A 23,543-nucleotide genomic window follows, 5' to 3' on the forward strand; every position below is an offset into this window, starting at 1 on the left:
CAGAACCCCTTTGCTCTCTGTGAAGTTGACTCTCCTGGAATTTGGTGCTTCTTTTCCTACTTACAGGTAACCTGCAGTGTATAAGATTGTCTGTCTTCTAGTTATGCCAAAGGTGTGTTTTGTGTGGTGTTATTTATTCTTCTTGTCGTTTGGAGGTTGTTTGAAGAGATTTCGCATAGGCAACTGCCATTGCCCCAACTGCCCAGGACTCTTGGATGCAAAGACTTTTAAAAGCTGTCATTGAATTTCCTGTGATGAAGAGGAATTGTCTTTTGCATAAAATGATAAAACTTGAGAAGCTATTTTTTAGTATAATGTGAAAACTTAATGGCATGGATCATAAGAAAATACAAAGAGGGAGAGGCAATATTCTCTCAAAAAATAAAGAACAGATGTTAGGAAAAGAATGGTGAAAAGAGTGAGAGAATTGAGGAGAAAGGAACAGAGAAATGGCCCAGTAGCATGACAGACGGCCATGGAGGAAAATGGACAGTGAGACAGTGTTGAAGGCAGGTCAAAGGATTATAAAGATTGAGGATGTTTAATATTAAATGATAACTTTTTTGAAGCCACGTAAATACACTTCTGTCATTGCAAATTATAAGTTAAACATATTACAATGGGTCAGAGTTTGTAGGGGTGTTGAAGTGAAAGCTGTTGCTTTCTGTGTCTCGGTTTGTCACAGAGCAGGGGACAGAGAATAGTTAAAGGGGATCAAATGCCAATGACATCAACAGTCCAGGGAGGCAGGTAGGCAAATCCAGAGTAACCGTGAAGGTATTAACACTGGGGAGTTCTCGGAAATCTTGTTGAGGGCACTAGATTCTCACAGAACACGGGCTACACGGCTTGACACAATTTTGCCTGACTTTCAAAGGTTGAGATGTCCTCAATAAACATATTTATCACACTGTGAGGTTTGGTTCTATAATCGACATTGTAGAGCATCTCTTTATGAAGTCAACACCTATCTATGATGTGTCAACCCCATGCCAGGTACATTCTCAGAAGTGGAAATACGATAAGAAACAGAGTGAGTACAAATCCTGTCCTCATGAAACTTTTGTTATAGTGGAGGAGACATACAGTAGACAAGACAAACAAATAAAATGTGTATCATGTTATATTTGATGGCTCTAAGAGCTAAGGAGAGAAATAATGCATGGAAGGAAATGTGAGGGATAAATGTGACATTTTAAGCAGGGTGGCCCCCAGGAAAGCTCACATTGAGAGAATGTGAGTTTTGAGTGAAAAAAGAAAGACATGAGATAGTTAGCCACATGTGTATCTGAGGTATATATGGTAGAGGGAATGTCAAGTGCAAAGGCCCTGGGGTGGGAGTGTGCCTGTAAATTAGGGGAATGTTAAATAGGCCAATGTGCCATGAACAGAATGAATTAGAGGAAAGAATTAGGACACGAAGTCTGAAAGGTAACGGGGACCAGATCATGTAGGGCCTTATAAGTCCTAGTAAGGACTTTGGCTTATGTTCTGCTTGAGACGGAAAGTCTCAAACCTTTATAGGGAAGGTTTTGAGCAAAGGAGTGACATGATATGATGTACATCTATCAGGATTGTCCTGGCTGCTCTTATGAGACTAGAGTGTGTTTTGGAGCTGGGGAGGGGGCGGTAAAGTTGACCAAGTGCAGGACTAGGGAGACCATCAGCAGGTTATTGCAATAATTCAGTAAAGAGATGATGGTGGCCTGGGCCAGTGCCGTGGTAGTTCGGAGTCTCAGATTCTAGACATATATTGAAAAAGGAGCTCACAGGCTTCACATGGGGGGTGTAACAGAAAGAGAGGTGTCCAAGAGGACCTCAGGAATTTTGGCCGAGTAAGCGAAAAAATGATGAATTCCTTTACTGAAATGGGGAGACTGTATGAGGAGCTATTTGGGGAGGGATTATCAGGAACTCAGATCTGCACAAGTGTGGTTTGAGATGCCTGCTGGACCTCGTAAAGGAAGTGTCAGGAAGTTAGGTGTGGGTTTGGGTGTGTGGGTTTGTGGTTCAGCATGTAGGTGGTATTTTTAGGCAGGGAACTGGTTAGGACCACTTAGGGAGAGAACGTGGATAGGAAAGGGAAGAGGGCTAAAGAGGGCTGTGAGACACTCTAATATGTAAAGGTTGAGGAAATAAGAGAGAACCAAAATGGCATCATGGTATCCTGAAAGTCAAGAGGAGTTTGTTTCAGCTGACTCTAGTTATAGAATCCAGTGGGGCAAGGAGGGATTCACCATGAGGCCTGGCTTTTTCACCGTGAGGACTGCTTCAGATCAGGGTGCAGCAACATTTTGAAGCACGAGAACATCTTTTTTAAAATGTATTTATTTATTTGGCTGTGCTGGGTCTTAGTTGCGGCACGTGGGGTCCTCTTTGCCTCGTGTGGGATCTTTAGTTGTGGCATGCAGGATCTAGTTTTCTGCCCAGGGATCAAACCTGGGCCGCCTGTATTGGGAGCAGGGAGTCCTAACCACTGGACCACCAGAGAAGTCCCGTGAGAAGAACATCTTTATAACACAAAGGTCTAAATTTCGATTCCATGGACAAAAGGAGGCTCATTGGGTGGTTGGAGTTTCAGGGAGCACACAGGACTCCGAATTCTATATAATCCCATTTCAGTTCTCTAGTGCTCAGTTAATCCTGACCCATATGTTGTATTATGTATGGTTAGGAATATGGACTATGGAATCAGTCTGATTGCTTTAACCGTAGCTCCACCATTACCAGCTATTTGACCTATGGCGATTTACTTAAATTCTCTGTGCCTTTGTTTCCTAATCTGTGAAACAGAGAAGACAATAATACTTAAAAGGATTCTACTGAATGTTAAATATGATGATACAAATATAGCACTTAGCATAGTGCCCTGAACATAGGATTTTCTAAGTGTCAGCCATGACGATCTTTTTTTTTTTTTCAGTTTGTTTATTTATTTATTTATGGCTGTGTTGGGTCTTCATTGCTGCGCACGGGCTTTCTCCAGTTCCAGTGAACGGGGGCTACTCTGCATTGTGGTGCGCGGGCTTCTCATTGTAGTGGCTTCTCTTGCTGAGGATCACGGTCTCTAGGGCACACGGGCTTCAGTAGTTGTGGCTTGCGGGCCCTAGAGCACAGGCTCAGTAGTTGTGGCAGACGGGCTTAGTTGCTCTGCTGCATGTGGGATCTTCCTGGACCAGGACTCGAACCCATGTCCCCTGCATTGGCAGGCAGATTCTTAACCACTGTGCCACCAGGGAAGCCCAGCCATGACAATCTTTATGAGACTTGGCTGAGGGAATTCAACTGATATTATGATCTGACAGCCCACAGGATAAATCTTTGGCCACTACAGCCCTGCAGCTGCCTGAGCTAAAGAATCATTTTGAATGGTTTTAGAAAGTCCCTGGGTTTCTGAATGTCTTTGAGGTGAGCCAAGAATTTAGGCTTTTAAACTCTTGGGTGAATGGATATTTTTCTGTTTACATTCTATTTCAGAATTGAAAAGGGTTATGATTTTTTTTCATTATAGGAGTGATATAGTTTATTGTAAAAAAAAGTTATCACTACAGATACATGTAAGTAGAAAGGAAAAATAATACAAAAGCTCTTTACCCTGAGCTAACACTGACATTGGTGAATACCCTGTCATGCATCTCTGTGTATATCCATGAAGCTTTGTGGGTCTGCCTCTTGCTGGGGGCCCCCAAAACTCCATGCCCTGTTCTCTCATCTTCAAGTCTCAGCTTCTCTGGAACAACAGGATCCAAGTCCTGTTTCAGAATCCTCTTCTCTTCAATAAACTGTCTAGTGACAATAGATTAACCCTTCTCACCCTCGGTCTTTGTAGTCTGCATGCACTTCATGGATTCTATGGGCTGAGCAATTCGATCCCCCAAAGCCTTACCCCAGGAGGTACTTCATCCTAGAACACCACAGGCTTACAGATTTTCCTCCTAACGACTGTTTGTTTATAACTTTTCTTTTATACCATCTCTTAACTTTTTGTTTGTTTATAACTTTTTTTTTGTTTGTTTATAACTTTTTTTATACCATCTCTTAACTTTTTTTTTATACCACCTCTTTGTGAATGACTCCTTTCTTTTTTAGTGCAATGACTATTTTTTCCGCCAAATGTGCTAAAGATATATAGTACAAGAAGGAATATTTCCACAGTATATTTTCAAAGATATATTCATCCATAGACTGACACAACAGTTGAGTGTCTGAGAATATTGTATAGAATATTATATAGAACAACATTTAGATGAATTCAGAATTGTTCTTTGTGAACATACGCCAAGGGAAAGGGGGTGACTCATGAGTCTGTTCTGTGCAGGTGCTGTTTCTGTTCTTTAAAGAACTCTCATGCACAAAATTTTGGTGTTCTAAAAGTGGTTTCTATGGTATAAGATAATTTTGCAGTGCAGTTTGACATTGACAACTAGTGAATAAAATGGCGCAAAAGAAGAGTGTCCCTTCCAAAGAATGGCTGCCTCAAACCCTTCCTCCACTACTTGCCATCCGCGTCCTTGTCTGCACTTCCTTTTGTGGTGAGGATACTAAATCTTCATTGCACTAATTTTTAAATAAACTACTTTCAGTTTTTATCATTATGTAAACTTGTTTTCATTGTGCAATTGATACATCTTTCTATCAAGTGAAAATTGTTTGGGTGTCTTAGTTTGGGATGAAATAAATCATAATTGTTCCATTGAAATTCATAACAATTAAAAAAATTTAAGGGCTTTATATTTAGCTGCAAAGTTTTCAGGAATGAATTGAAGCTATCAAGAAAGGTATAGATGCATTTATTTAGCTGTTTCACCACTGTTTCCCATGGGCTGCCAGATTCCCATTCAGGAATATTAAGGAGACTGCCTCTCTATATTCTCCCCTCAGTTGGATAGTAAATCCTAGATTCCCCACGTTTTCATTTCTTGAACCCCTCTTCCTATCATTCATATCTGTATTAGGATTTTTTGCTCATAAGAGAAATCAAATCTCTGTGTTATGGCAAAACTGGGACTTTCTGGAATAATGCAAGGGGTTCAGAGAATTGAAGAGAGCCTGACAGATGGAATCAAAGCTGCAGGTGAGTCTGTTTCGGAATTACAGACCAGAGCTGCTGGGACCACGGCCACTGCTTGGTTGTGGCTGGTGCCATTGGGTCTAATTTTTGCACCATGAATCCTAATCATCCCTTACTCATTGTCTCATTTGGTCCAAATTAAAACTAGTAGGTTAGACAGTCCACTGATTGGGACCCTTGTGCCTGGGTCCCAGTCATCAGTGTGTGAAGTGTCTTCTCCCCTTTGGATTCTGTAGTGGGAGGTTGGGTACCACCTCTTTTCACTATTGTAGCCATGGGGGCTTCTCCTGAAAGAGAAGAGATTTTACTTCTTCAAATCTTCACTCTCAATTCTGGGTCTTTGTACACACACTACACTATCTACTTTAAGCATCTTCTTCCTTCGCCTAAAGTCTATTATTTTTCATTCTTAGTTGGCACTTCCTTCTGGAAGAATAAGGCCCCAGTCTTAGCATTTGTCACCAGGTAATTGTCTATTTGTATTTCTCACGTGACTGCACGTTGCCCAGAAGTGTGGTTTGCATTTTTGCTTGTCCAGCACTGTATTCTCTGTGAACAGCAGTGTCGAACACATACTTCTGTTTATATTTGTTCCATAAATGAATAAAATGTTTATTAAGACCTTGGAGAGATAAATTGGAATAGTAAAAACTTCCAGTTCTTTCTCTGGATTAAGTGTGATTACCTGGATTAGGAAACTTGTAAGGAAAGGAAACCCTAACTGTGAATATCGTCTCTAAATCCGTTTGCAACTGACTTTCCCCATGTCTTTCTTAAGCTCATACACTGATTTTCATTGTGAAATATCCCGTTTTTCCAGTTTAATATCTTTTGGTCCAAAAGATCCCCAATGCAGAGCAAAAATATCTATTACTGTATTACTAGCATGAAGCCAAGTTCACAATTTAAATAATTATATGTATTCAACAGAGTTTCTCAAAGAACTTTCTCAGAAATTGCAATTCAAGAGATGAAAAATATTTTTATAAGCTGACACATTTAATTATCATTTTAGATAAATCTATTTTGGAGTCTGATATTTTTGTATTTATTTCACCAGTATGATCCAGACTCAATGTGTTTACTGGCAACAGAGTCCAGGGATTATACTCCCACATTGAAACAATAATCATATTGCAATGTCAGTGCTCTTCATAATGCATTTCCGTCAACATTTATTTGGCACCAAGTATGCACCAGCTACTAGAAATAGAAAAATCTCTGGGACATTAGGAATGCTAAGTAGCCTTGCTTTGGGATGAATAAAATAGGGTATGGTCTCCCCTTCAGTGGGGTGAATCTAGAGTGGGGTAATGTGACACTGGGTCATCTTTTGGGGTCTCAGTAAAAATGGTGCCAGTCACACCCCAGCATGGGACGTTGATGGCCACTTTTGTGGGGAGATGGTATGAGTAGGAAGCAGAAGCGGCAGCAGCAGGGATAAGGCATCTCAGCTTCAGGTGCCTGCCCATGAGAGTCCGGAGCCAAAGGAGGAGGGGAGGGTCCAGCAGCAGAGATGGATGGCTCTCATAGGAGAACATCGGGGCACAGCTTGAGACTTTAAGTAAGTGTAGTGTCTTATTCACATTTCCAGTGAACATGAGAATCAGGGCGAACTTACTTGTACCAAACTTGTTACTTCACAGTTGAAACACTAGGTTGTAAGGCTCTGCAAAACACAAGTTATTATTGTTGTTTTCTGAGGACACTTCCCCCTGAAGTTATATGCTTTGGATTATATGCCATAGATATTTTTTAATTCTGTGATTTTATTTATTATTTAAAAATTTTTTTAATAGATCTTTATTGGAGTATAATTGCTTCACGTTACTGTGTTAGTTTCTGTTGCACAGCAAAGTGAATCAGCCATATGTATACGCATGTCCTCATATCCCCTCCCTCTTGTGTCTCCCTCCCACCCTCCCTATCGCACCCCTCTAGGTCATTGCAAAGCACTGAGCCGATCTCCCTATGCTATGCTGCTGCTTCCCACCAGCCAACTATTTTTTACATTCTGTACTGTATATATGTTGATGCTACTCTCACTTCGCCCCACCTTTGACCGCCAACCCCATGTCCTCAAGTTCATTCTCTATGTCTGCCTCTGTATTCCTGCCCTGCCACTAGGTTCATCAGTACCTTTTTTTTTTTTTAAGATTCCATATATATGCGTTAGCATATGGTATTTGTTTTTCTCTTTCTGACTTACTTCACTCTGTATGACAGACTGTAGGTCCATCCGCCTCACTACAAATAACTCAATTTCGTATCTTTTTATGAATAATATTCCATTGTATATATGTGCCACATCTTCTTTATCCGTTCATCTGTCAGTGGACACTTAGGTTGCTTCCATGTCCTGGCTATTGTAAATAGTGCTGCAATGAACATTGTGGTACATGTCTCTTTTTGAATTATGGTTTTCTCAGGGTATACGCCCAGTAGTGGGATTGCTGAGTCATGTGGTAGTTTTATTTTTAGTTTTTTAAGGAACCTCCATACTGTTTTCCGTAGTGGTTGTATCAATTTACATTCTCACCAACAGTGCAAGAGGGTTCCCTTTTCACCACACCCTCTCCAGTATTTATTGTTTGTAGATTTTTTGCTGATGGCCATTCTGACTGGTGTGAGGTGATACCTCACTGTAGTTTTGATTTGCGTTTCTCTAATAATTAGTGATGTTGAACATCTTGTCATGTGCCTCTTGGCCATCTGTATGTCTTCCTATGTGAAACGTCTATTTAGGTCTTCCACCCATTTTTTAACTGGAATTTTTGTTTTTTTGATATTGAGCTCCATGAGTTGATTGTATATTTTGGAGATTAATCCTTTGTCTGTTGTTTCATTAGCAAATATTTTCTCCCATTCTGAGGGCTGTCCTTCTGTCTTGTTTATGGTTTCCTTTGCTGTGCAAAAGCTTTGAAGTTTCATTAGGTCCCATTTGTTTATTTTTGTTTTTATTTCCATTTCTCTAGGAGGTGGGTCAAAAAGGATCTTGCTGTGATTTATGTCATGGAGTGTTCTGCCTATGTTTTCCTCTAAGAGTTTGATAGTGTCTGGCCTTACATTTAGGTTTTTAATCCATTTAGAGTTTATTTTTGTGCATGGTGTTAGGGAGTGTTCTAATTTCATTCTTTTACATGTAGCTGTTCAGTTTTCCCAGCAGCACTTATTGAAGAGGCTGTCTTTTCTCCATTGTGTAGGCTTGCCTCCTCTCTCATAAATTAGGTGCCCATATGTGCGTGGGTTTATCGCTGGGCATTCTATACTGTACCATTGATCTATATTTCTGTTTTTGTGCCAGTACCATACTGTCATGATTACTGTAGCTTTGTGGTATAGTTTGGAGTCGGGAAGCCTGATTCCTCCAACTCTGTTTTTTTTTCCTCAAGATTGCTTTGGCTATTCAGGGTCTTTCGTGTTTCCATACGAATTGTAAAATTTTTTGTTCTAATTCTGTGAAGAATGCCATTGGTAATTTGATAGGGAATGCATTGAATCTATAGATTGTTTTGGGTGGTATAGTCATTTTCAAAATATTGATTCTTCCAATCCAAGAACATGGTACATTTCTCCAGCCGTTTTTGTCATCTTTGATTTTTTTCATCAGTGTTTTATAGTTTTCTGTGTACGAGTCTTTCACCTCCTTAGGCAGGTTTATTCCTAGGTATTTTATTCTTTTTGTTGCGATGGTAAGTGGGAGTGTTTCCTTAATTTCTCTTTCTGATTTTTCATCATTAGTGTATAGGAATGCCAGAGATTTCTGTGCATTAATTTTGTATCCTGCAACCTTACCAAATTCATTGATTAGTTCTAGTAGTTTTCTGGTGCCATCTTTAGTATCATGTCATCAGCAAACAGTTACAGTTTTACTTCTTCTTTTCCAATTTGCATTCCTTTTATTTCTTTTTCTTCTCTGATTGCTGTGGCTAGGACTTCTAAAACTATGTTGAATAAGAGTGGTGAGAGTGGACATCCTTGTCTTGTTCCTGATCTTAGTGGAAATGCTTTCAGTTTTTCACCATGGAGTATGATGCTTGCTGGGGGTTTGTCATATATAGCCTTTATTATTTTGAGGTAGGTTCCCTCTATGCCCATTTTCTGGAGAGTTTTTATCATAAATCGGTATTAAATTTTGTCAAAAGCTTTTTCTGCATCTATTGAGATGATCATATGATTTTTATTACTTAATTTGTTAATGTGGTATATCATATTGATTGATTTGCATACATTGAAGAATCCTTGCATCCCTGGGATAAATCCCACTTGGTTATGGTGTATGATCCTTTCAATGTGCTGTTGGATTCTGTTTGCTAGTATTTTGTTCAGGATTTTTGCATCTGTGGTCATCAATGATACTGGTCTATAATTATCTTTTTTTGTGATATCTTTTTCTGGTTTTGGTATCAGGGTGATGGTGGCTTCAAAGAATGAATTTGAGAGTGTTTCTCCCTGTGCAATTTTTTGGAAGAGTTTGAGAAGGATTGGTGTTAGCTCTTCTCTAAATATTTCATAGAATTTGCCTGTGAAGCCATCTGGCCCTGGACTTTTGTTTTGTTGGAAGATTTTTAATTACAGTTTCAATTTCATTACTTGTGATATGTCTGTTTATATTTTCTAATTCTTCCTGGTTCAGTCTTGGAAAATTGTACCTTTCCAAGAATTTGTCCATTTCTTCGTGGTTGTCCATTTTATTGGCATATAGTTATTTGTAGTAGTCTCTTATAATCCTTTGTATTTCTGCAGTGTCAGTTGTGATTTCTGCTTTTTCATTTCTAATTTTATTGATTTGCGTTCTCTCCTTTTTTTTCTTGATGAATCTGGCTAAGGGTTTATCAACTTTGTTTATCTTCTCAAAGAACCAGCTTTTAGTTTTATTGATCTTTGCTGTTGTTTTCTTCGTTTCTACTTCATTTATTTCTGCTCTGATCTTTATGATTTCTTTCCTTCTACTGACTTTGGATTTTCTTTGTTCTTCTTTCTCTAGTTGTTTCAAGTGTAGGGTTAGATTGTTTATTTAAGATACTTCTTGTTTCTTGAGGTGAGATTGAATTGCTGTAAACTTCCCTCTTAAAACTGCTTTTGCTGCATCCCATAGGTTTTGGGTCATCATGTTTTCATTGTCATTTGTTTCTATGTGTTTTTTTATTTCTTCTTTGATTTTTTCAGTGATCTCTTGGTTATTTATAGCACACTGTTTAGCCTTCCTGTATACGTGTTTTTTATAGTTTTTTTCCTGTAATTTATTTCCAATCTTATAGCATTGTGGTCAGAAAAGATGCTGGATATGATTTCAATTTTCTTAAATTTTCCAAGACTTGATTTCTGACTTAAGATGCGATCTATCCTGGAGAATGTTCCATGTGCACTTGAGAAGAAAGTGTATTCTGCCACTTCTGGGTGGAATGTTCTATAAATATCAGTTAGATCTATCTGGTCTCGTCTATTGTGTCATTTAAAGCTTGTGTTTCCTTATTTATTTTCTGTTTGGATGATCTGTCCATTGATGTAAGTGGGGTGTTAAAGTCCCCTACTATTATTGTATTACTGTTGATTTCTCCTTTCATGGTTGTTAGCATTTGCCTTATGTATTGAGGTGCTCCTATGTTGGGTCCATAAAAATTTATAATTGTTATATCTTCTTCTTGGATTGATCCTTTGATCATTATGTAGTGTCCCTCCTTATCTCTTGTAACAGTCTTTATTTTAAAGTCTATTTTATCTGATACGAGTATTGCTACTTCAGCTTTGTTTTGATTTCCGTTTGCATGGAATATCTTTTTCCATCCCCTCACTTTCAGTCTGTATGAGTCCCTAGATCTGAAGTGAGTCTCTTGTAGACAGCATATATATGGGTCTTGTTTTTGTATCCATTCAGCCAGTCTATGTCTTTTGTTTGGGGCATTTAATCCATTTACATTCAAGGTTATTATTGATATGTATGTTCCTATTACCATTTTCTTAGTTGTTTTGGGTTGGTTTTTGTGGGTCTTTTTCTTCTCTTGTGTTTCCCGCTTAGAGAAGTTTCTTTAGCATTTGTTTTAAAGCTGTTTTGGTGGTGCTGAATTCTCTTAGCTTTTGCTTGTCTGAAAAGCTTTTGACTTCTCCATCGAATCTGAATGAGATCCTTGCTGGGTAGACTAATCTTGGTTGCAGGTTTTTCCCTTTCATCACTTTAAGTATATCCTGCCACTCCCTTCTGGCCCGCAGAGTTTCCGCTGAAAAATCAGCTCATAACCTTATGGGGATTCCTCTGTATGTTATTTTTTGTTTTTCCCTTGCTGCTTTTAATATTTTTTCTTTGAATTTAATTTTTGTTAGTTTGATTAATATGTGTCTTGGTGTGTTTTTCCTAGGGTTTATCCTGCATGGGACTCTCTGTGCTTCCTGGACTTGGGTGACTATTTCCTTAACCATGTTAGGGAAGTTTTCCACTATAATCTCTTCAAATGTTTTCACAGACCCTTTCTTTTTCTCTTCTTCTTGTGGGACCCCTATAATTCAAATGTTGGTGCATTTAGTGTTGTCCCAGAGGTCTCTGACACTGTCTTCAATTCTTTTCATTCTTTTTTCTTTATTCTGCTCCTTGGCAGTTATTTCCACCATTTTGTCTTCCAGCTCACTTATTCGTTCTTCTGCTTCAGTTATTCTGTTATTGATTCCTTCTAGTGTATTTTTCATTTCAGTTATTGTGTTGTTCATCTCTGTTTGTTTGTTCTTTAGTTCTTCTAGATCTTTGTTAAACATTTCTTGTATTTTCTCAATCTGTGCCTCCATTCTATTTCCGAGATTCTGGATCATCTTTACTATCATTACTCTGAGTTCTTTTTCAGGTAGATTGCCTATTTCTTCTTCATTTATTTGGTGGTGTAGGTTTTTACTTGCTGCTTCATCTGTGACATACTTTTTTGCCATCTCATTTTTTTTTTTTTTTTTTTAATGAGTGGGATTGTGTTCCTGTCTTACTGGTTATTTGGCCTGAGGCTTCCAACACTGGAGTTTGTAGGCTATTGGGTAGAGCTGGGTCTTGGTGCTGAGATGAGGAACTCCATGAGACCTCACTCTGATGACTATTCACTGGGGCCTGAGGTTCTCTGTTAGTCCAGTGATTCGAACTAGGAGCTCCCACTGCAGGAGCTTCGGCCTGACCCCGAGCTCCTTAATCCTGCAAGCCATGTGAGGTGGCCAAAAACAAATTTTTTTTTATTATAAAAAATAAAATTAGACTAGGAAACTAACAGATATGTTAAAAGGATAAAACTAAAAATATAGATGGATGAACAACCAGAGAGTACATCAGTACCACAACAGTAAAAAAGAGGAGGTGGGAAAAGAAAGAAAAAAAGGGGGGGGGGGCAATGCCTTGACTGTGGAGGGCGGGGCCTAAGTAAGGAGCGAGTTTTGGGTGGTGGGTGGGGCCAATGCTCAGGACCCACAGGGCTGGAAAAGGCCCTGCAGGCTGTGGGGAGTGAGGCTTAAGCTCAAGGGACAGAAGAGGGCCAGGCGTGCCCCCCACTCCTGGTCTCAGAGGGCAGGGGACCTCACCTGGGAGCCCAGCAGGCTTCCTGGGCTCTAGTGGTGGGACAAACACCCTCCTCTCCTCTCCTGCTCCTCTCGTCTGGGGTCTGGAGGGCCTCTCCCGCCTGCCTCTCCTGATCTTCCTGGCCTCCCTCCTATGTCCCCAGGACCAACGTGGCCAGGGGTGGGGGGGTGGGAGGGCCTTGGAGGGCAGGGGATCAGCCTGGGAGCTCAGCAGGCTGATTTTTTTTTTTTTTAATAGAAAACATCCTTAGATCCTTGCTCTTCCCCGTGCCCAAGTGGGTGGGGCAGTCGCCCTCTGCTCCTCTCTGGCTCCTGTCGGAGGGCCCCTCCCACCTACCTCTCCTGATCTTCCTGGCCTCACGGGCAGTGATCCTGTCTGGCCTCCACTTCTTCTCCCTGCTCAGTCCCCATACGTGCTACTGGTTCACTTTGGGGTTCCTCCCGTCTCCTTGGGTGTTAGAGTTCCCCACCAGCGGCCAGCAGGCGCCCTAGTTATGGGGAGACGCTAAGTCCATGTCTTCCCACACTGCCATCTTGACTCTGCCTCTAATTTATTTATTTTTATTGAAATATAGTTGATTTACAATGTTCCGTTAGTGTCAGGTATACAGAAATATGCTATAGATATTATCTTACTGATTATTGCAATAGTCCAAAGTGGTTGGAATTGGCCAGAAATAATTGTTTTTACTTCGCAGATAAACTGATGCAGACAAAATATTTATATCCAGTCCTGCAATAATCAGCCAATCCAGGAACAAAGCCAAGTCTCTCCAACTTCTGACCTTACTTTCTCTTGACCATGACCCTCCAGCCTTGGAGGGGAGAGGTATGGACAGACGTCCAAAATCATGATTGTTTGTGGTTATTTAAATTCCCAGTAGGGCCCACAGGGCAGATTCGAACAGTTGCTAATCAGGGAAGGGAAGGGATGCAGAGACAAGGGAGGAGGAGCCAAGAGACAATAGCACAGCCCTGGGGCAGGTCCCGGTTCTGCCTGAGGTCTGTATGTAACAATATCCTTGAGCTCTTTATGGAACTAAAACCCCCAACAAATGGAAGATGTTAGCATTCTTCAACCAGATTAAAGGAAGCACAGAAACTTCAGACCGCCTGAGGTGAGATTAAAGGAGTGCAGGCCCTTCACACACCCTGATCCTTATCAACACCCCATCCTTGAACCATTGCTATAAAACTTCTCACCAGATTCCTCCAGGTTGAGACACACAGTTTTGAGGGTCCTGAGCCTGCTGTGTCCCCCTTTTCCTGGTGAAGAAACAAAGCTATTCTTTGCTACTCCACCCACTAAATAAATAAATAAATAAATTCCCAGTAGGTAGTAGGAACGTGCGGGGTCATGAGTTAGTGAGGAAGTTGCATTTCCACGGTGTCTCTGCTGCCCTTTTGCTGGGTGACTTCTGTTTCAGCCTCTCTGGGTTTCATTTCTTCCTTTGCAGGTAAGATGCTTGGGCCAAATCAGAGATGGCTCACCTGAGGTCCATGGATCCCTCCCTTCCCACCCTAGCAGTTGCGTCATTTATGAAGAGCTTTCAGGGAGCTGACAAATCTAAACTTCTGTATGACAGACATGTGGAATACATGCAGTTTTCTAAGCAGAGAGTTGAGAGATAATACCAGATTTCCAAAGAAGTCTGTGATCAAAAATGACTGACAACAAACAAATTAACAAAATTAGAATACATAATTTCAAAGGCCCTAACTGAGTTGAATACCTATGTATATAATCCTAGTATTCTAGGATTAAATGTCACATGTATTAAGAAAAGCCTTTTCCCAGTGTAATTTCCAAGCACTATTAGTTATAGGATTTCAAAACAAATAGCCTCAAAGCCAATCTGTGAATAAATATGAGAGGGGAGCCCATGATATCACTGTATCTGAATGTGTCTGGAATTCTAATACATTTAAGTCTCTTCATTTGTTCTTATTTCATGTAATAAGCCTACATGTCCTTTGTGAGAACTCCTGAGGAATGGTTGAATCATTTGTTTTGCAGACATGTGGGTGCTCTCACTTCTCACAATATGTTAATGCTTTTTTAAAAAAATGTTCCTGAGAAGACAAATTTGCTTGGGATCCCAATATGTAAAGCTCGGGTTTTTGGTTGCAAACTCAATTAAGTGCATCATGTTGAAATCATAAAATCATTTCAGGAGCTCTTTATCACTTTTTTGGGGAAAAAAAATATTCTGGCAGCAAATAAGGGAGTTTCCTTAAAGTTTCTGAATGCTTATATTATTCTCAGTGGGAATTTGCCAACAGGACACTTGGAACTTGTCTGTTTTTGGAAAGCTAGGGAATTCTTATCATTATGCACATGGGAAAATGTAACAACTTGTTATTTGGAGGATGCAAGGAAATGAATGGTGGTCTAGCTGGTTGGTGGTCAGGGACAGGTTGAATGATTCCCAAGTTAATTTTTCTTTCAGCCCCAAGATGTCTTACATGCACATTGCAGTGCAAATGCCCTCAAAACTCTCTTTGTAGGTGACAACAGCAGTGACTATGACTGCATTACTGCAAAGGCTGAAACCATTGCTCCAAGGTCACGATATTCTGGTCTATTAGCGGCAGCTCCATCTCATATCACTGTTCTTACCTTCTCCTCCATCATCATGTCCAACTCATTCTTCATGCAGATATTTTCTAGATTTCTCTTTTTCCTTCCACAATCACAATCTAGTCTTAATTCCATTTCATCTCTACTACTCTTACTTCTCTAAATGCCCTACCATTTTTTTCCCATAATCTTTCCTCCTGTGAGTTCAGTTACACTGAGCAGTAAGAATTATCTTCCTCATGCATTCTTGATCTGTTACCACCTATCTATCTATCTACCTACCTACCTATTTCACGATCCTTTAATATTTATCAGTAAATACAAACAACCTGTAAGTAAGCCTTATTTTTTTCTGTATCACAGTAAATTTATCCAACATTTATGTTCTGTGAGGCGCTTGATAGTAAAAAGAGAAAGATGACAGAAATGAGCCTTTAACATTGCAAGGAATCACAGATTTGTAGATTAAATAGACATTAGACAATTATACTTTTCTTCTTAGCACTTGTCAAAATGATAAGTAATTGATTTAGTATTCAATTTTATCTCCCTCACTGGGGAATGGACGATGGCTGTCAGTTCAATCTTATTCCCACCACCTAGCACAATGCCTGACACATGATAGGGGGAGAACACATATTTGTTGAATTAATTACTGAATCATAGCTAGGACAATGTGGCACATTCAAGCTTCAGTGAAGACAGCTAGGGTCTATTTTCTTCTGCAGAGAGAGATCAGAGAATGTTCCACAAAAAGGACAGTGTCTGAGCTGAGACTTATAGAAATCAGTAGGAGTTGAGGAAAACAGGTAAGTTGGCTAGTGCTGTGGCAAAGGATAAATATAGGAACTGTTAGGAGAGAGAACTGGAATGGACTCTTTTCTGTAGGTCAGCATTTCTGAAAATGTGTTCTGAGGACGCTGGTCCTGCCTGTTGTTCAGAGAAGATCGTTTTTCCATGGGCAGTAGTGAGCTGGTAAATGGTTAACAAGTGGCTTTCTTGGAAAAATTAAAAGTCTGATTCATAGCATTTGTTGGGAAGAGATGCAGTGTAGTGCCCCATTGTATAGTATTTCTACCATATAGATAACAGACATCAGTAACTTCAAGATCAGAACTGTATGGGAGGAAAACCACATTTCCCTCTACCTTATGAGCTTTACCACACAGATTAACAAGAGGAGAACACACAGAAGTTTATTAACATGGATACCTCAGGAATACATGGGAGATACTCAGGGAATAATGAGTCACTCCCCGAAATGGCTTAGCATTAGGTTTAAATGCCATCTCAGTAGGGAAAGGGGAGAGGGGATGTAGGCCTCTTAAGGGAGAGGAAATGATTGTTAGGAAAGATGAATGGGCCCTTAGAAGAATGGGTGGGAGGTATGAGAGTTTGTGACAAAGTTTGACTCGGTGTGGTGTTGACCTCTGTTCTCTCCTGTGAGAAGAGTCCCTCCTTCCTAGTTGATGAAGCTCCTGGGGAGGGTGGTCTGTGACAACTGAGTCCCTTTTGGAGGCCCTGTCTTTTGGCAAATAAGGGGAGTTCAGAGAAGGCCTCTCCCTGCATTTGCTGTTTTTCGAGAGCCTACAGCTCAAAATAATCAACACACCAAAGAGGCGTATTTGGAGGTGCATATTCTCCCACCCTTCATAAGATAATCAGAAAGTGATGAATTTTGAGTATTCATTACCTTAGTTTTTAATATAATTTATTTACTTGTAATTTTATATGATTTAATTTTTTACTGGCTGCGTATAACAACTGACCTTCAGAATTCATGAAACTTCAACAGTAGGCGTTTTTAAAAAAATTGAAGTATGGTTGATTTACCGTGTTGTGTTAGTTTCAGGTGTATAGCAAAGTGATTCAGGTGTATATATTATATTTATATATATACACACACACATACATACATACATATATATATTCTTTTTCAGATTCTTTTCCATTATAGGTTATTAAAAGATACTGAATTTAGTTCCCTGTGCTACACAGTAGGTCCTTGTTGATTATCTCTTTTATATATAGTAGTATGTATCTGTTAATCCCAAACTCCTAATTTATCCTCCCCTCCTTCCCCTTTGGTTACCATAAGTTTGTTTTCTATGTTAACAGATGGCTTTTATAAGCTAATAGCTAGATCCAACATCCTGGTTAAGTATTGTTAATATACCATAGTTTCCTTTAAGAGATTCACCATGAATATTTGTTATAAAAAATATTTGACTTCTGAGAAACTTTGAATCAAAAACACATATCTATCTTAGTTTACCGATTGGACAATAAACTTATTTTTAGAGTAATAGGTACTAACAAGTCTCAGAACAAGAGTGACAGGGTATCATATATCTCGGGGGCATGCTGACTCATTGCCCAATTTCCTTATCTCTGTTACCAGAAATAGTGATAGAATTTACTGTTTCCTATTTTCCTTTTCCCTTTTTTCCTAATTCCTTATAAATGTGATGTATCCTCATTGGAATGCCTACTCCAGATCATATTCTACCTTCTCAACTTTCTGCTTGAGCCACATTTCTTCCAAGTAGTCTTTCGGTTTGTTTCCAGATAACTGTCTGCTAGTTGTAGTTTTGCCCATTACCCTGATTTTTAATTTTGGTCTTTTCTGCCTCCTACCTTTATAATTTCTACTTTTGTCCAACGGTTAATTATTTTTTCCCTATTGTACCATTTCTGTTGGATGTATGTAGCCGTCAACATAATGTACTTATAACATGGATTTGTGTTCATGTTTTTCTCACCTCTGGTAGTACATCACCATCTCATAGAATGGACTCTGTACCTTCCGTATTTGTATAATTCTAACAATGCTTGGTGCAGAATTCCATCAAGAGTGTTTGCGCATAATAGTATTTCTGACCTCCGAAACAAGTGGTTATAGAGAAGCGGTTCTGACACCTTCAGAATGCTCAACTTTTGTTCCCAACATACACAGGCTTGTTAACTAGAGCTGGAAGCCAGTTGGTAGCACCTGGAAAACAATTCTGAATCTACATAATGGTTAGCTAGAGCAGAGAGGGCTGGCTGTCACCCTCTTATTTGTCATCTGAACCTACCTCTGGAAGTGTGCCAGAAAAACAAACAAAAGAGCCTTTACTTTCCCATTTACTTTTTAATCTCTTCCTCCTCCCCAACCCTTTCTTCTGCTCCCCATTCTCTTTTTTTCCCTTCCCCTCTCCTTCCTACTTCTACTATTATTACTGCCACCCCCTTCTTTTTCTTCATTAATTTCAGGGTTACACTAAATAATTTTGCAATTCCAGTCATACTCTGGGAATTACAGAAATAGACCTGTCAACTTTAGAAATGTAAAGTGGAAAGACTTAAAAAATAAAACTGAATTGTTGTCATATTTTTTGCTTTGGCCGCTGTTTTTCTTACCATCAGACTTTTTATTTCCCTAGAAATGTGAGAAGTGTGGCAGGTAGCTCTATAGCTCCCAGTCTTGCCTAAACTCTTAGAAGAGCAGACAATCTTCTATAATGCTCTTCTGCTTAATAATGCTACTGAGAAATAATCCAGCCTGTTTATGTTATTATACTTTCATGTTGAACATGTCCATATATGTAGAATACACTTAAGAACTTTTCCTTTTAATATTGCATTATAGGACTTCCCTGGTAGCTCAGTGGTTAAGAATCCACCTGCCAATGTAGGGGACAGGGTTCGAGCCCTGATCCGGGAAGATCCCACACGCCATGGAGCAGCTAAGCCCGTGCGCCACAACTACTGAGACTGTGCTCTAGAGCCCATGAGCCACAACTACTGAGTCCGCCTGCCAGAACTACTGAAGCCCACTTGCCTAGAGCCCGTGTTCTGCAACAAGAGAAGCCACCACAACGAGAAGCCCGCGCACTGCAACAAAGAGTAGGCCCTGCTTGCTGCAACTAGAGAAAGCCTGTGCAGAGCAACGAAGACCCAATGCAGCCAAAAATAATAAATAAATAAATAGATTCAAAAAATATATATTGCATTATAATATTAGAATATTTTACTACTGAGTAAATTTACGTATTATATTAGCTCTAGAGGAAATCCGAGAAACCATGTTGTTTAACTGCATCTACAATATTACAAGGAAGAAAAACTTAGAGGCACATAACAGGCTTGCTGATGTAAGAGGTAGAAAGCAGTTCTATTCTTTCTTAGAGCCATGGCACTTTTTTTGTAATATAATTTAGTGTTTTTATGGAATATTCATTCCTTATTCCCTAAGAGAGTCCTGTGATTCTTTCACTTGACTTTTGGAGTCCTATTCCTTTACTTCACACTCTTTCATTTTTAAGAAATTTTCTCCAAAGAGGAAGAAAACCTTCCTTGGTTCTGAATGGCTTCCTGGAAGATGAGAAGTTGAGTGGACCTCAGGGGTGACTGGGGAAGAAACCTGTCTTGTTCCACAGAGAAGACTCCTGAGGAACTAGCTTTAGAATGAGATGTCTTCTCATTGTTGGTCAGCTCAAGTGGACAATCAAGGTCTCTTGGGAAGTGACCCAAGGCATTTTCACCTGGGAACAAACTTCAAGCAAGAATAGCTAAAGGACCATCTTAACCACAAGAATTTTCAATAAGATACTCCAAGATTGTCTAACCTAGGCCGTTATCATTTCAAACAAACTTCTCTAGATAATTATTGTAAAATATTTTTCCAACTGACTGCATGATGGGACTTTCCCGTTGGTTAACCATAAACCAGTAAGAATTTGAGGATTTTTATCAAGTATGATGCTCTGGTTGTAAAAGTATTGGTCTGAAACGAGGCTTTCTGAAGCTATGTAGAAAGTGGGGCCAGCCTACAGTTTGAGAGATATGAAGCTGATGGCACTTTAGGCTCTCCATTTCTCCTGGTTCAGGCTGGTTTGGTGACAGTAGCAGAGTTGCTTTCCTTAACAAAGCTCAATGTAAAGGCCATAGCAGTTTACGCAGAAGAAGTACATAAAATAGAGTGTCTGGACGTGAAGGCACCAAGGTGGGGAATTTGGAGAGATGATAACACAAAAGAAATCTCCTAAGAAATCTCTCATTGAAGAATCAAAATGATTGAGTAAAGCCTGTGAGGGAGACCTAGGAATACCATTCAGACAGAGTAAAACTAGGGCAGTGAAGTAGCTTGGAATCAAGCCATTAGGGAAGAACTGACTTGAGAGTCAAGAGATACCTTGTAAATAAGGAGGGAGAAGAGGCAAGTGAAAATGGGGTTGTTAGCACAGGTGAAGGGATTAGTTTTGAAAATGGGCGCAGGGTATTTCTTTCTTTGTGACAAAATTGAAGAAGTGTATAGGAGGAAATAAGGTAAACTTTTCAGATTAGAAAGAGAGGAAGTCAATCAAGCTTATTAATGACTTAAACCTTTACAGTGAAATAGCCTCTGGGTTTGGGTGTAGAAGGCATACTAGGAATTTGAGGAATGTGAAAATTATTTAAAATAGACTCTAGGGGAAATAATGAAGAAAAGATTGCCAACTAATTTAAGCCTGGTTGAATTTAATTAGCATGATTTTAAATGAGTACAATCAACCGTCGTGGGTATGAGAATGATGGAAACCATAGGATTAACCCAAGACAGGGGATTATCATTGCTGGTATAACAAAATGCCAGGGGAACAAAGGATTGATTCTACGTTGATTTTTGGGCATCTCTGAAACGACTTACCATGAAGGCTAGGCTGGGACAATAAAAAATGGGGCAGAGATACAAAAGGACTGTGGAAGGAAAATAAAAATGGAGTTGGTGTTGCCAAAAGAATCTCCAAAATGGAGCCAGGAGGCCATTAATAATGTGTGACTTATGTATGTCTCACCCTGGATGGATCTGACCTTTTGACCACTTACTGTCCTGATGATGTCATCTAAAACATCTGCCAGAAACTCAGGATACTTATTGGACTCTTATTCTAAAATACCTTGGAACAGCCTATATACTTATCAGACCCCTACCCTAAAATAACTTGTGATTCTTAAGGACAAATATTTCCTGACTCATATCGGAGACAAACACAATTCTCACCAGGCAACTTTTTCGGTACACGGGCCTCTCACTGTTGTGGCCTCTCCCGTTGCGGAGCACAGGCTCCGGACACGCAGGCTCAGCGGCCATGGCTCAAGGGCCCAGCTGCTCCGCGGCATGTGGGATCTTCCCGGACCGGGGCACGAACCCGTGTCCCCTGCATCAGCAGGTGGACTCTCAACCACTACGCCACCAGGGAAGCCCCCTCTCACCAGGCAACTTTTAACAACCTTGTGGCATTTTGTCCTTATAAGCCCCTGATTATTTCTCTTCCCTGGAACACTCTTTCAGGGTTACCAGAATCTGTGCCTTCTGAATTGCAATTATTTACACCCCAAATAAACCCTTCTTATTTGCAGCCTCCTACGTTATTTTTTTGGTCAACAGGACATAGGAAGAGCTTAGAGGGAGTTCTCTGAGATATAGTACCTTCTTTCTATGGGGTAAAATGTTCTGGTTTATCTTGTTATGCTGTCATTTAATGTATGCACAAACCATATAATCTTATTTCTTTAGCTAAAAATTAATATTCTTTACTTTAAAATATTCTGTTGCCTTACAGAAATATTCGATCTTGCTCAAAAGCTTCAAGAAAGGTAGCCAATTACAGTAAATAGCATCCCTCTCTCCAATATTCTTTATTGTAAATGTAAATTGTAAAGGTCCTTTCTTTAAAGGCGAAGCCCAATTTTTCCTTTAATGTCCTCAATGGAGAGACCTACCAGTTGTTCAATCACCATTCAGGCTTCTCTTCACCAAGATTATGTGGCTATAGTCATATCACGTTTTTAATATTCTAACAATCTATTAGATTGAACCATATAAGACTGTCATTTTTGTAGGTCATAACTTGTTATGTATTCAAAGTTTCAATGGTTCAACCTACTATTTCAAATTTCTTTTCTCTAACTTTGAAAATATTAGAATTAGACGTAGAGTCTGGTTGTTAGTGAGTAAATAATTACAGTTTGCTTATGCCACAAACTATTTTAAATATTAAACTTCCAATAATAGTACAATAATAGCACCACTGACTTTCAAAGGAAGTAGCACCAGTAGTTTCTTAAGACAATAAAAACATGGTTCATCTTCAGAGCCTTTCAGTCACACTTACTCAAAGCCTAATCCCTGTCTTTCGTTTCTGTTGTTTTTTGTGTGTTTTTTTCTCCTTGGTTCTCTTATGCAACTCCTATTCCATTTTATTTCTTCCCCATCAACTTCAATTTTATACTTAAAGCACCAAATTAGCTCACAAGCTTAATGAAAATGTGTCAGTATTTCATTATTCAAATAGATAAAAAATTGTATAGCCTCAGAGGCAGACCCTAATCTCTTGTTTGCTTCCTCTAACATTGACATGATGAGGGCTATCTGTTTCCCAGGGTTGTGAATTGACAAGATGCTTAAATGAACAGTTTGGCTCCCTGGGCAATAATGGAACAAAAGGACCACAGCTAGCACAGTTCTGTAAATCAACATCCAGTGTGGCATGGCTGTGTTCTCTGTTCAGAGTATCACAAGGCTGAAATCAAGGTGTAGACTGAGTTGAGTGGCATCTGGATTTTTCTGGGGAAAAAAATCCACCTCCTAACTTCATTCTTATTGTTGGCAGAGTTCAGTTCCCGTGATTGTAGGACTGAGGTCCCTGATTACTTGCTGGCTGCCAGTCAAGGATTGTCCTGTGCATCTACAAGCTGCTTGCAATCCTTGACACACCACCCGCCTATCTTCAAGCCAGAAAGGGAGCATTGGAATCTTTCTCCTGCTTGTAATCTCTGACTTCTGTCCACAACCTTCTTTTTGTAAATACAAAGTATAATGGGGATTGTGAACCTGCTGAAAGCCCTATAATACATTCCAAAGTCCCGAGTAAGTCATTTGAAATTACATACGGCTTTGATTGCCCTATTACTGTGTAAATTTGTACTTTAAGTGCAGCTATTCCAATGTAATGATACTGAAGGATATAAGAAAGAATCATCTAAACTGGTATTTTCTAAAACAAATAGTATACAATCTGTAGTTTGTGCATAACCCTTTGGATGACTAAATTCAAATCCTTTGAAAAATAATGACCATCTTTTCCTTTTTGTTATATAATGTGTTTTTCTAATGTCTGTCACAGTAAGTTCTAGATACATCATAGAAGAAATATCCTTTTTTTTTTTTTTTTCTTTTTTTGCGGTACGTGGGTCTCTCACTGTTATGGCCTCTCTTGTTGCGGAGCACAGGCTCTGGATGCGCAGGCTCAGTGGCCGTGGCTCACAGGCCCAGCCGCTCTGCGGCATGTGGGATCTTCCCGGACCGGGGCCCGAACCCGGGTC

At 39.7% G+C, this 23,543-nt stretch overlaps 1 protein-coding gene across 9 annotated transcripts in view; it reads left to right on the plus strand.

The window, feature by feature from the left end:
* CEP44 (centrosomal protein 44) overlaps positions 1 to 23,543 on the plus strand; it is a 142,982-nt gene that overhangs the window by 84,426 nt on the left and 35,013 nt on the right. For 5 of the 9 annotated variants that reach the window (XR_007478007.1, XR_007478009.1, XM_049711239.1 and 2 more), the window contains one exon: positions 4 to 66. Coding sequence is in view for 5 of the 9 variants with exons in the window: in XM_049711239.1 (XP_049567196.1) it covers positions 4 to 23 (20 nt within the window). In the remaining 4 variants the exon portion in view is untranslated. Of the gene's footprint in view, positions 1 to 3; positions 67 to 13,311; positions 13,498 to 18,825; positions 21,578 to 23,543 lie in introns of those variants that run through there. The other 4 variants (XR_007478008.1, XR_007478010.1, XM_049711241.1 and 1 more) reach the window with 2 other exon arrangements.

This window comes from Orcinus orca, chromosome 6, assembly GCF_937001465.1.
Source record: "Orcinus orca chromosome 6, mOrcOrc1.1, whole genome shotgun sequence".
Lineage (NCBI taxonomy): Eukaryota > Metazoa > Chordata > Mammalia > Artiodactyla > Delphinidae > Orcinus > Orcinus orca.